Source organism: Micropterus dolomieu, linkage group LG07 (genome assembly GCF_021292245.1).
Source record: "Micropterus dolomieu isolate WLL.071019.BEF.003 ecotype Adirondacks linkage group LG07, ASM2129224v1, whole genome shotgun sequence".
In the NCBI taxonomy this organism is placed as follows: Eukaryota; Metazoa; Chordata; class Actinopteri; order Centrarchiformes; family Centrarchidae; genus Micropterus; species Micropterus dolomieu.
In genome coordinates, this window is record NC_060156.1 from 15,893,897 (window position 1) to 15,908,212 (window position 14,316).

The 14,316-nt window shown below is 43.2% G+C and overlaps 1 protein-coding gene across 3 annotated transcripts; it reads left to right on the forward strand.

Annotated features, from left to right (window-relative positions):
• The first annotated feature begins 504 nt into the window (after positions 1-504).
• si:dkey-229b18.3 lies at positions 505-10,070 on the forward strand. Of its 3 annotated transcripts, none has more exons than XM_046054170.1 (7): positions 505-1,939; positions 2,321-2,388; positions 2,649-2,877; positions 5,041-7,043; positions 7,301-7,516; positions 8,699-8,845; positions 9,106-10,070. In XM_046054170.1, exons 1-6 carry the CDS (start codon positions 1,573-1,575, stop codon positions 8,801-8,803), a joined length of 2,988 nt encoding a protein of 995 aa, XP_045910126.1. In that variant the 5' UTR covers positions 505-1,572; the 3' UTR covers positions 8,804-8,845; positions 9,106-10,070. The 3 variants fall into 3 exon arrangements, with proteins under 3 accessions (XP_045910126.1, XP_045910127.1, XP_045910128.1); XM_046054171.1 differs by having other exon boundaries at positions 7,304-7,516; XM_046054172.1 differs by having other exon boundaries at positions 506-897.
• Positions 10,071-14,316: the final 4,246 nt, after the last annotated feature.

Here is a 14,316-nt window from a genome sequence, read left to right on the forward strand (position 1 = left end):
CACCATTTCTTTTAGTCAAGAACATACAGTATTGTGATGTTCACAGGCTACTGGTGATGTATTAATTTGATCATTTTCTGTTCCATGTGAGATTTTGAGGCTACAATTCCAAGGGTTGAATTTTGTGTTAAAAGTTTTAAAAATCTCTTGTGAAAATGGAGCCAAAACAATGGATAGCCAACTGTATTACAATATGTGTGACTGACAATGAGATGACAGTGACAGCTAACATTTTAAAATCTGAAATCATTTGAAGGTATTTGTTCAAGCAAAACAATGTCAGGTCGTATTCAGAAGATAAAAGCTCGATACCATAATAGTATGTGAAGGTGTATCATGTTTAACTTGATTGTGTAGCAGCAAGTGAAGCAGATACTCTACTGGCATCGTGTGCAAACAACCTACCTTTACTGCGAGGGGAAGGAAAGTAACTTGAATGGCAGCCCAGTCAGCCAATCACATGTCGTCTGGCGGAGGCTCTTTAAAGGTTCTGCTAATGGCCTTTGTTTGAAGGCGGGAGGACTTGGCTTGGTTTACGGTGCTGATCAGCCACAAACAGAAGGTTACGAGTTTAAACAATTGGATTATTTCGTCGTCAGACTGGCTTCGCCGCTACGAGAGTGACACGAACTATGTCGGGTGTCTAATCGGAGCTTGTTGGGTCGCTTTTGAGGGGTCCCCGCGGTGATTTGCAACATTACGGGCTTTTCGAGGAGACAACCTCGCTTTTAGGTCGTTCAAGTGGCGATGCTGAGCTGATAGCTGCGTCATCATGTTGCTTCCGACTCGAGTTGGCGAAAAGAAATCTCAAGTTAACGCCAGCGGTGAGGCTGCCCGCCGTCATCCAGCTCCGGAGGCCACTCCCGGCCCCTGAAATAGATGGAAGACGGACTGCGGGTGAGCGGTTGGCGGTGAAGCCCGGTTACATGGTCGCTGTGAAAGTGGTGACTTTACATCACTTGGCTCGGCGTTATTGGCGCGATAATAACTCTCCTTGGCTGCTTTTTACTATCTAACACTTTGGATGGACAGTCAACAAATCTACGGATGTTGCGCAGCGTTAAAAGCCGCAAAATTGTACGAAAAATACGACCGTATGTTTTCGGAGCATAAAGTGCAACTGTATTGATGTTTTAGGGATGCTAGCCACAATTGTTTGCATGGTGAGAAGTGATGCCCTCACTGACAGCTAGGGCACAAAGAAGGACCCTCCAGTGAAACGACTCTGATCTGATGGTGGCTTTCTTCTTTTAGCGCCATTTGAGAAAAACACAATTTAGTAAGCCATAATGAGAGACTTTACGGTTCATTTGAGCTAATTGGCTAATGGGTGACCGTCCACTTGGGCATGTCAGGCTATTAGCAAGGTGTCAAATAGTGTTTGTTGGGACTTACTGGTAGCTCGGTGGTTTGTTGTCTGTTGTCACCGCATCCACGTGGACTTTGTTTCAAGTAAAGTTCTGTGGCTCGCGACGCGCAAGGAGGGCGACCCGGCCCAGCAAAAGAGGGCCGAGTGTCTGCTTACTTCAGAGAGGCAGAAGCTGTGGTCCTCCCCAGCCTGGACAAAGTTGCATGTTACACCAGAATATAAAACCGGTTGAAATGGCCGGCAACTGCACCCACACCAACGCTCATTTCGCGAGCGCAGAGACGTTTTGTCCGTCCAAACCCTGGTCGGATGGAGACAGAGAGATGGAGGCAGCCGGGATCTCGGAAGGGCGTGGAAACCCCGCAAGGTGCGCGTCCAACTTTGAGGTGATAGACGGGCTGCTGTACCGCAAGAAGCTGGAAAAAGGCTTCATCAACTACCGGGAGGTTCTGGATGAGGACCGGAGACATGAGGCCCTCTCCACCTTTCACCGGCGGCGGCGGCCTGGCCAGCGCCACCTCTCCCTGGAGGAGACCTACAAATGCGTGGCTGAAAACTACTGGTGGGAGGGTATGAACATCACTGCCTGCCTCACATCTGACTTCATAGGACAGCCTGTGGTTCCTGACTCTGTACACCAACTTCTTACTGGTTATCTCATCTAACTAGATGGTTTATTCAGGTGTTATAGTTAGGAACAGCAACTAATGATTGAATCGGTCACAAATCAAGAAACTCAGACATGAATGAGGCTGTTAATTATGGCCCTGGCTTTTCTTGTTTGTATCACAACATTTTTCAGCTTCATCTGTATCAAAAATCCTACAATTGTTGCTCGAGTTATGACCCTTTTTAAGATTTTTGTCCTCCTCCATGCATTCTAGAAGTTGTACCAAAGATTTCTTCTTGTCGTTTTATAGTCTGATGTTTGCATATCTGTTTTCTTCACAGGGATGTACTTCCAGATCCGAGATTTTGTCCTGAGCTGTCCAGAATGTCAGCTCACCAAGAAACCAGAGGTAAGGGCAGGCCTGACAATATAATACTGTCCTGAGGTTGTTTTCCTCCACGCTCCTAGAAAACTTTGAGCTCCTCTTCCTTTTTATCAGTGTCTTCATTTGTCTGCTTCTCACATTTTTAATTGATACTTTCTCTCGCTCTCATTCTCACTTAATCCTGCTCTCACACTTAAATGTCTCCTGCAAATGCTTTCTCGCACATTGCTTTCCTATAACGATGCCTCTCTGTCTGCTTCTGCCTCGTTGCCTCTGCCTCCCAGGAGCTAGGTGGCAGAAGATGTGTCACAAAGACGATGGCGTCGCACGGCGCCAACATGCTGAGCAAGCTGAGGAGTCAGCGGGAGGCGGGGCTGTTCTGTGACATTACCCTGCGGACGAACGGGCGATCCTACTCTGCCCACAGAGCCGTTTTGGCGGCCGTCAGCGATCACTTCCAGGAAATCTTCACAGAGATGGACTCGAGCATGAAAGCAGACATAGATCTCACCGGTAAGATCACATAACATTACTGCATTGCTGGGTTCTGTTATAGTTTGGCAGCTGAATCTGAACGCAAAGATGTGATTAAGCCTTCACCAGATGATTCAGTCCAGCCCCACAGACAACAAAACGATGCATTTGTGTTCCTCTTTAACTTCTAAATCAGTATGTCCCAAGTTCATTACAACATTTACATTTATTCATTTAGCTGACGCTTTTATCCAAAGCGACTTACAATTGCTATACATGTCAGAGGTCGCACGCCTCTGGAGCAACTAGGGGTTAAGTGTCTTGCTCATTACAAGGAGTAAAAGTCGGTGCTAGTGTTAGAGTTGTGATGTTTTACTTCAATGCATGATGGATGACTGGCTAATAGGGTACCTACTTAATTATAGGACTTTTGAACTTCTCTCTGTAGGTTGGTTACACATTTTGTGTCACTTTTCCTGTGTATAAACTTGTGTAACGCTATGATCACCTTTCAAGAGAAACGGTATGAAAATGTGTGTTGTTATCCCCAAATTTGTGTGATTATTCTGTCTGCCCCTTTCTATGACTTTCAGATTTTCACCCCACCTGTAAGTGTAGCTATTTGGAACAGCTGTAAACACGTTGTACGAACTAGTTCTTTTGTAGCCTAACCTTGCTCTTGTTTTTGTTACTGATTTCATCTCCAGAATATTCAATTCAACCGTTTCTCTGTAAAATATCATGAAATAATAAAAAATGGCCATCATAATTTCCCAGAACCCACGGTGACCTATTCAGATTGCTTATTTCATCTGACAGTCAATTACACAAAGATAATTAGTTTATTATTATTTATGACAAAGTATAAATTCCTCACATTTGAGAAGCTGGTACCAGCGAATGTCAAAAATGATTATTTGATTATCAAAATAGTTGTTAGAGATTCACCGATTGAAATATCCTTGTCTGATTCCAATCTTTTTAAAAGTCTGACCTCTAATATTTTGGCCTATTGAGATTTTTCTTTCTTAGGATCCCAGTTAGTACCAGCATACCCAATTGGCTATTCTTTCTGGGGTCCATTCAGTTTTATGTTCATAATAAAACATTGACTGAAAACTGCACCAGGTTACAGTGTACTGTATATTTTATTTGAAATAATACATTACCCTTTTACTTGTAGGTGATTTATTTCACCATTTTAATTTTACTTAATTCTCAACTTTATTAGAGTTTTCATTCACATAATTTTGATTATAATCAGTGTTTCTGTGTCTGGTTTTCAGTGGTGTAGAAGTTCATGTGATAAAATTATCAGAGACTGATTGCTGCCTGAATGCAGTCACATGACAGTTCCTGGCTTGAGTTGTCACGATTCATCTCAGGAAACTGAAAGCTGCAGACGATACACTGGTCATTCAGGCAAAAGGAGGAAGTTCTTTTTGAAACAAGACTGGCTTGTCAGTTTATGATGTATTCAGTTTAGAAATCTGGAGTTGGAGGATCCAGATAGGGCTGGGCAATAAAATAATAATTATCGCAATATAACTTTCCTCAATAACAATAAATGTTCAATATATCATCAATAAATATTTTCCTTAATTAATTTGAATCACGAACAAATTAGCACTTTATTTATTTTGTTGGTGGGGGGGAAGATTAACTAATTATATTTGTTGAAAAAGATAATAGATTTGAATGTTCTACCTCAGACTTGTGAAGTGATCCACTGTTTGGCATCAAGTGTTTGTCACAATCTGACCATAAAGATAACTTTAACCACATAATTAACCATCTGGTTTCTTCAATTCTCACTCAGGAGCAAAAATTGGCCTTTAAACTTGAAAGAAATAATGATTTGACATATATTGTGATAATTATCTATATCGAATGATATGAAATATTTTTATCGTTATCATTTTTGGCCATATTGTCCAGCCCTAGATCCAGACCCTGAATTGGGACACACACAGCCATAGTCTTCTAATTTGCTTACCTCTTTGATGTGTGTCGTTGGATAGGAGAAGTGGCCCTGATTAAAGCAGTTGTTATATTGTCTCCTAGTCTCTGCCGCCATGTCTACGCTTTGCTCCCTCTCTGCCTGCTGTCTCTCTGATCCTCTGTTTACACCAGTCACTTTCATCTCACTTACTGATTGACCAGGTTCAGCATATCTAATTAAAGGTTCCTCCCCCTCCTCAGGTTTTAGTGAAGACAGCCTTCTGTCTCTGCTGGATTTCTCCTACTCCTCCACTCTGTGTGTTCGCCAGGAGGACCTACCTGAAGTCATCGCCATGGCCCGCCACCTGGGCATGTGGCCTGCTGTGGAAGCCTGCTCTGCACTCATGAAAGAGCAGGAACAGCAGCTCCATCCTGGCCAGGGCTTTACCTCACCCTGTGCTGGTGCGTGCATTGGGCGTCACCGCCAGCAGAGGGAAAGCAAAAGGAAAAGGGATTTGGGATTACAGGACAATATGAACGACCGCTTCAGTCTCACACTGGATGCATCCGATGAGTCTATAGAAGGAAGTCCAAGGCGCAATCTGCGCAGGACACCGAAACCCCAAGGCCACAACGGTCTCCCTCTGAGTCCCTCACACAGGATGAAGCTCATGGACTTCAAATCTCCCTCTTCAAAGAAAGCTACTGCACCTCGACACTCCATAGCCACACAGAATTACTCGCCCATGTCACCATCAAACACCCGCCTTCTCCGCTCCACTCCTGGGGCTGCCAAGGAGGTTCAGAGACTGCTACCCGTTCCAGAGACCCCCAGACGAACCCGAAAACACGACTCTATCACCCGGCTCTCGTGTGCCTCCAGATTGAGGCCCAGCGCTGTGTGCAGCCCTGTGAGGGTAAAGCAGGAAGTGGAGGAGGTTGGAGAGGATGAAGAGGATTATGCGAGAGCACAGGAGAAGTACAAGTTGATGAATGTCCTTGGGTTACAGAGGACCGCCCTCCTCCCCAGACCAGAAGATCTGATTGGTTGGAGACAAAAGAAGCGACTGAGGAAGCTGAAAGCTAACAACTATTCACTGACCAAGCGGCGGAAACCACGCCCCACCTGCCCAGGACTACCATTTGGGGATGTGACACTGTCACTTCCTCTCTGTAACCCAGTTAACACTCGCCTCCTCAACAAGTCAGTAAAAACCAAGCCTGTGGGTCCAGTCAGCACAGCGCAGATGACTGCAAAGAGGCCAAAGACCATCCAGCGACATGTCCCTCCAAGTGACAGGAGCATGCGAAGTAAAGGTATGTTACCAGATATGTTCCAGCCTGCATCCAGGTCTTCCTTTGGTGGGAGAGAACTCAGACGGTCAGTGAGGAAGGGTGACGCTGCCCACCTTGCTGCCCAGCTACCTCTGCGACGCAACACCAACAAAACTCTAGGGAGAAACACAGTCAGGATCAAATCAGAACCAGCTGAATACTCTATCTCAGGTCTACCTCTTTCATCAAACAATTGCTGTGGCCACACACCTCACAAATCCCCACCTTCACAGAGGACACACACCAGAAACAAGGTCACTGTAGAGCCGGTCAAAACGCTGCGTTACAACAGCAGCCGACCAGCAGCAAAGGCCAAGCTTCGGCGGGTCTCCACAAGGGAGGTGGAGAAGACCAAGTGTAAGCCCAGAGAGGAGGGGAGGAAGGTGGGAAGCCAGGGGCTGAGGGGGGTCATGGGCACTAAACCGAAAGTGAAGGTTAATGAACCTGGTGGGCTCCAGTTTTCAGAGCAAGCACCTCCACCGTCCATCTACAACCACCCTCTGTACAAAGTCATCAAAGAGGAGCCAGCAGAACCCATGCCAGTTGTTGGACCTTTCCCTGATCCTCCCTCACCAGACCTGGGCAAGCGCCAGAGCAAGCCCCCCATCAAATTACTGGACTCAGGCTTTCTGTTCAGCTTCTGTCGGCCGGCAGGGGGGCCGATGCCCGGAATGAAGAAAGAAGAGGAGAGCGTGGATATCTGCTTAACACGCTCTGTGTCACAAGTCGGGGAGAAATTTGGAGGGGCGGAGTCCCCCCACAGGGCACTGAGAGCCAGAGGGCCACCCGCCCTGCCTGTGGTGAAGAGGGAGAGGGAGGAGAGAAGCGTGAGCCAAAGAAAGGTTCAGAGCCCGAGGCCAAAACCACGAAACAACACTCTTCACCTGGCCAAGTCTGCCGGGTCGAAGGCCATACCGACCATGCCAAAGGTAGGTGAAAGGGTGATTGTTGATGATTTCTTTAGGAACCAGGGCAGTAAAGGAGGAACACTGTAGAAAATCACCTATTTCCTCTTGCCATAGTATAATTTAGAACCTGTAAAGGAATATTAAATTTATCACCTTTAACTTGTCATTGCTTATTTTCCTTTCATCTAATCATTTGATTTTGCATGTATATGACTCCTCTCCAAAATCAGAATTAACTTCTTTCCCCCATCTCTGTTTTTTGTCCAATGCATCTCCAGCAGCAAGTTATACTCCCTCTGAACAGCAGGAGCTGTGTCATGCCGGATGCAGTACGTCGGGCACGGCTAAAGCAGCTTCGAGGACCTCGTAGTCAAGCACCCAAAGTCCCAAAGACGGCCCATGCCTGTCTGCAGTGCTCAGCCTCCTACAAGGACTGTGATGCCCTAATCATGCATCGCGTCAGGCACATCGAGGGCAAGCACTGGCCATGTCCGGTAAGCACAGGCTTTCCTAAATCTTAACAACCTAGAACCATTAAGGGGTACAAAGCGCCAAAAATCTGTAGATTTTATTACCACCAAGCAATATACCATTGCTGGTGGAGACCAGGGACACTTTATCTGAGTGAAATGGGTGGTGCTAGTTGATGTTTGTAATAAACAAACTTTTGAAAATCTATGGCACATGTTTGCCATTTACTATTTCCATTGAAGGCCACTTTATACTTGTACTTAATACGTTTCATATTGTACTTCCTACTCCGCTACATTAATCTGATGGCTGTATGGCTGTTACTAGTTACTTTGATTCTTTGCCACCAGTCACCACAGCGGGTACGCTTGTCTCTGTCAGACAAACCAGTACAATCAAAATTGACGTGACTCACCTATGAAGCCTCATAGTAATCCACCCATCGATTATATTCCAACAGAAATGGTCTTGTTATGTTGTCAAAGGTCCAGACGATCCAATCCAGTAAAAACATTTAGTCCAAAACATTATTCCATCAATAAATCCCCAGGGACTGCTGTTGCATCGTTTCCAATTTGCCGGCAGACGTGCCTAGTTTGTCATAACTGTAAAAAATGCTGACGTAAACAACTACAATATCTTGTATTCAAATTAGCTGATGAGCTATGACCTTTTGACTGACACCTAATTCCACCCAATAGGAGATCACATGTCCCTTTCACAGCCTACAATAGCCAATTAGAGCCAGCGCCAAGACATTCCCTTAGAAAAAAAACTGTGTAAAATATACATTTTTCATGGTATTGGTATAAAATTTTAAATTGGACTAGGTAAGACTTTATGCTGTGGCCCCAGTGTTTTCCAGCTATAGTTGTCTGCATGCATGTGTTAGCAAACATTTTTAAGTGGAAATGAAAAATATTAGTTTTAGTGTATTTAAACTTAGATTAATCAATTTCAGTAGCACTTACAGTGATTCTGACTTTTGGGTTAGACACTCTAGAGTGTTATCTTTCAAAAAAGCCCAAAACCATGCATTTACTCCAAATAGTTCAAGAACTGCATACAATTTACTTTGGATATGCCTTGAATAGGCGTTTTGCATGAAATTACAGGAATGGTAAGAGGTTAATATAACTCCCCGTTGTCCTCTTCTGTTCATTTCTGTGCCGTTAACCCTTTGTCTTACCCTCTCTGCTATGTAGCTCTGCTGCAAGACCTTCTTTCGACTGAGGAATGTACGGAACCACATCCGCACCCATGACCCCAAGTTGTACAAATGCCGGAGCTGCATCGTTGCCGGTTCCTGAGGCATCTGGAGTGTAGCAGCGAGTGTAAGCAGCGAGACAGAGGTAGGTGAAAGTGACACCTTTCAAGGCGGATTTACACTTCAACTGAGAAGCTAATTCGACTCATGCTTGGTTTGCACATCTGTGCTGTCTAAAACGTAAAGTTTTAATTGTTGAGAGCATGCAGATGAGCGTGCGTTCTGCTGTCACTCTACAAACTGCTTGCAGAAGGAGCTGTCAAGAAACTACAGTGCATTGTGATCCCGTGTTGCATTGAATGTCTTTGGAGTGACTGTTTCTTAACGCTCGTGTTTATTTTCCAGGATGAAGGCTGTCCGTGTCTGACACCAGCGAACAGACTGAAGCCAGAGGCACATGATCGATCAGCAGCTTGTATATAATGCATCTGTCACACACAAGCACCGCTGTGGAAAGGCAAGATTACTCAGATTCTTATCATCACCATCGTCAATGATTGCTGATGTTATTTAAATAACCAAACCGATGTTGCTGGTCCTATTTGCGTATCGTAGCTACAGAAGATTAAACTTGAACAGTACACTCAGGGGGTGGGGAATGTGATGCCACAGTATAATGTGGTTTGTGTATAAAATGAAATGTAAAGTGATTGTTATAACTATTACTGCTACTTATTGTTATCATTATTTTTCTATGTATAGATGAATTTTGAGTGTACTTATAACTTGTGTTGTAAACCTAAGAAGTGGTGAAATCTGAAGGTTCGGAGTCCATGAGTCCGGAGTCCATGAGGCAAGAGTACTTGAAGTGATGCAAGCGCTGGAGGGAATACTTGAAGATGGAGGGGTCTCCAGAGTGAGACTGTCCTTTGGGTGTTTCAGTGGGTCTTTGTCCTTTTGGTGCGATTACTTTTACATGACTAGTCTGTCCCTCTTCTCGTATTGATCTGCTACTCTGTAATAGTCTGTGATTCGGGGGTTTGACTCTGGGCTTGTATACCACTGCATGTGTATTTGCAGGCCATTTGTAGTCCACTGTCTTTTCTAAGGCTGCCAATTTTAAAAAGGGAAACATCTTGTTTTTAATGTAAATTTCTGTATAGTAATCAACACAACTGTGTCATTACAGATGTTTTATTGATCTCTTCTACTTTAATCAAAGACAAGACACACTGCGTCTTGTTCTTCAAATTCCCCTCCCACTGAATAAATGCAGTGTGTTCACATAAGATGTTTGTTTCACAAATTGATTTTAGAAATAAATGATCTGCCTCTTGCTATCTGTTGACTGAATAAATTTTTGCTTTTTATGTGCATTCTTTATTGCATTATCCTTGCTGTAATTACATGTTTTCATATAGCTATAGTGTAACTGAAAGAAATGAGGGGCGGAAATTCAATTAAATTAGGATTATTTTCATAATTCAAACTATAGAGACAAATTATAGGGAGTGGAGTTATTTTACATTTATTTTCTGTGGAATTCTCCCCGTGTCTGCGTGGGTTCTCTCCGGGTGCTCCGGCTTCCTCCCACCGTCCAAAGACAAATGCGGGCTAGGTTAATTGGTGACTCTAAATTGGTGTCTCTAAATTGTCCTTAGGTGTGAGTGGTTGTTTGTCTATATGTGGCCCTGCGATGGACTGGCGACTTGTCCAGGGTGTACCCCGCCTTTCGCCTGATGTCAGCTGGGTATGCAGGATAAGCGGTTGACGATGGATGGGAGTTATTTTCCAAAAGAAATGGAGCAATGTCGTAAGAAGAGCCAAACTTAAGTTGATTAGGATCCTCTCTGTTAAAGATTTAATTGTGTTGTTACCATAACTTTCTGTTTATTTTTTTACTTGTAATTAGGAACAGCAGGTGTCATTGCGTACTAACAGTATGCACCCTTTCAAAGATGGGTATCATGTTTTGGGTTATTCATTTAGAAGTAGAGCTAAAACAAGTCAACAACTTTAGAAGTTTTTGAGTATTTACTGCAGTTCTCTGTCCTGTGTAATATTAAATTAAATCTCTCTGGGTTTTCGCCTGTTGGTCAGACAAAACAAGCAACAGGAAGGCGTTGCCTTTAGCTTCAGGTCATTTTATAGACCAAATGACTAATTGAGAAAACAATTAGCACATTAATGGATAATGAAAATAAGCATTATGACTCTTCTATTGCATGCAGCAAACTTTACGCAGGATTACACAGGATTGTTTGATGCATCTGCAGTGGGTTCAGCACTGCAGTTATCCAGTCAGGAGGAGGATGAGGAGTTCCTTCTGGGGAGGTGTGATCCAGGAGAAATGAGGAAGAGCTTGATGCATGAATCACATCTTTGCATCCTTTCTGACTGACTCGTCTGCAGCAAAAATGGAGGTCTTTTTATTATCGTGGGCACATGAAATGTGTAAAAAATTAAGTTTAATAAATAAAATGTACTCAATGTCCAAAAATACACACAAATTGAATTTGGGGGTGTGAAAAATGACTAAACCAAATCAAATTTATTCAAATTGCATATGTTCTAAATCACATGAAGTGATTCGTGCATTTTGTCCTGTTCTCATTAATATTAGCATGTTAACATGTCAACTCTTGTTTTTCTGTGATGGAATCATTGGAGTCCATACTTACCAATAGTCATGAATTTTGGTTCTTTTATGTATTTATCATGGGTCTTTTGAAAATGTGACCAAATCTACTGGGTCAAAAATATACATACACCAATGTTAATATTTGGTTAAAAGTCCCTTTGTCATTTTTACCTCAATTAGGCGCTTCTGATAGGCATCCCCAAGCTTCTGGCAAGCAATCATTGATCACCCCTCTCGATAGATTTGGTGCAGTTGAGCTGAATTTGACACAGACTTGTTTCTTCAGCAAATTGCACATGTTCTCGATGGGGTTTAAGTCAGGACATTGGGAAGGCTATTCTAAAACTTTAATTCTGGCCTGAGGTAGCTATTCCTTTAACACTTTTGATGTGTGTTTGCGGTCATTGTCCTGTTGAAACACCCAACTGCATTCAAGACCCAATCTTCTGGCTGATGACTTTAAGTTTTCCTGACGAATTTGGAGGTAATGCTCCTTCTGCATTATGCCCTTCCCTAAACCCCATAGCAGGTCCACTGGCAGAAAAACAGGCCCAGAGCATAATACTACCACAACGGTAGGTATGGTGTTCTTGGGGTTAACTGTGGATACTGATACTTGTGTTCCAGCAGCTTCTAATACATTGCAGACCTGCTTTTTCGTGGTTCTTGGTTGACCCCTGACCATCCTGAACGATTTTCTCTCAGCAGCATCGTTGTGTTGTCTTTCTGATCATGGTAGTGACACAACTGTGGCATGCACTTTATACTTAGGAACAATATAGATCCAATATAGATATTTTCGCTTTTAAAATGCTTCTTGTGCATATAAGCTAAATGTCTAAAACAAATTGTATGACAAAAAAAATCTGCACGGTTGCTCTTTGCTCCCATAATCATTCTTATGCATTGTTGCTGTTCAAAGTTTCGGTCAATCTGATCCTCATTAGGCATAAGAAGAAGATCTAATAGATCAACAAACGGTGTGCAGGTTCTACTTTTGCCACTGCATTTGCCTGCTTGGCACCAGCAGTGTTTTGGATTTGTGCACTTTTTACCCTCCAATTAAAACCACTTTTTAGATTTGTTTTTAGCTGCATGGATGAATCACATGACAGGTTTAACAGTTTTACTCTTGGTGTAAACAACATGAAAGCATTGATCCATCCTGCCTTGTATCAATGGTTCAGGCTAGTGGTGGTAGTGTAATGGTGTGGGGGATATTTTCTTGGCACACTTTGGGCCCCTTGGCACCAACTGAGCATCGTTCAAACGCGACAGTCTTCCTGAGTATTGTTGCTGACCATGTCCTTTATGACCACAGTGTACCAGTGCATCTTCTGATGGCTACTTCCAGCAGGATAATGCACCATGTCACACAGATCAAATCATCTCAAACTGGTTTCTTGAACATGACAATGAGTTCAATAAACTCCAGTAGCCTCCACAGTCACCCGATCTCAATCCAATAGAGCACCTTTGGGATGTGGTGGAATGGGAGATTCACATCATGGATGTGAAGCCGACAAATCTGCAGCAACTGCTCGATGCTATCATGTCAATATGGACCAAAGTCTCTGAGGAATGTTTCCAACACCTTGTTGAAAGTATGCCACGAAGAATTAAGGCAGTTCGAAAGGCAAAAGGGGGCACTAGCAAGGTGTATCTAATAAAGTGGCCGGTGAGTGTAAATCTAATGTTGTTAGGGTTGTATTTGTTTGTGGATATGCAAATGCATTCACAAATTCCCATACACTTCTTTGCTAATTTCTCTCCATATACTCCATTCACATTTATATATAAAATATGATTGTTTCTGTATCTTATTTTGTCTTTCAAGGGAAATGAACGTCCCTTTTTGTAGCTTTATGGAACAGGTTTTGAAGTGCTTATCCAACTAAAAGTATGCTTTGGTGCTGCACTGAAAACAAAAACAAACGTGTTGCTTCATTACACCAACAGTACCCAAACCTGACACTAGATGACAGCCTATACTAGTGGATAACAATGGCTGCTTGATGACAATAAGAATACAATGCAAAATGGTTCCAGCCATATCCACCCCTCAAGACACCCCCAATGTGGAGTATCTAAGAGCACATTTAAAAACAACAAATGTTGACCAAAGTGTTAGAATGATGTGGTCATTTTGTGAGTGGAAACCCTTTTGTGACTTCATGCTAGGTGTAAATATAAAAATATAAATTACCTTTATAATTAATACATTACATTTAAATAGCCCTAAAAGCAGGCATTGCTGTGATAATCTTCCATTCCATATTTATATATTTCTACATTTATTTATGTTGACTGTATGTTTGTCTACGTGTAGCACCTTATCACCACAGCAAATTCCTTGTATGTGTAAAACATTACTTGGCAATAAAGCTCCTTCTGATTCTGATTCTGATTCTGATAATTATAAAAACTGCGAAAAAAGGTTAATGATTGTGGTTTAAGCACTCTTAACTCTCAAACGGTCAATGCTGGGTGGCCCTGTTTGTGAGCTGTGGCTTTGAGTGATCAATACACAGAGGGTATATTACTGGTATTGCACTGCTTATGAAGACTCAGGCTAATAATAGCAGGTCTGCATTTGCATTAATGAATTAAAAAGGCCAAAAAGAAAGTGTATTGATGTTAACGCTGTAATGCCATTAGTCTCAGCAGTCTGTTGCAGAGCATTACAGAGTAAAACTATCAGTGTCTTCACGCTCCAGCATTAATCGGGGCCTTGGTATACTTTTTCAGACTCATACCCAACAGGGCTTACTTGGGTTACCCTTGTCCCACCAGAGACTGCATATGTGCGCTTATGTGAGTTTAGGGAGCCATGGAGAGTACGCCCAGGAACAGCTGACAATTTATGCTAGTGGGGCCCCCACATTCTCAGAGAGAGGGGGGGGGGGGGGAATTGGAGAGAAGGAGAGGGGACGGGGGGGAGGGGGAAAAAGAAAGGGGGAGGGAGGGGGGGGAAA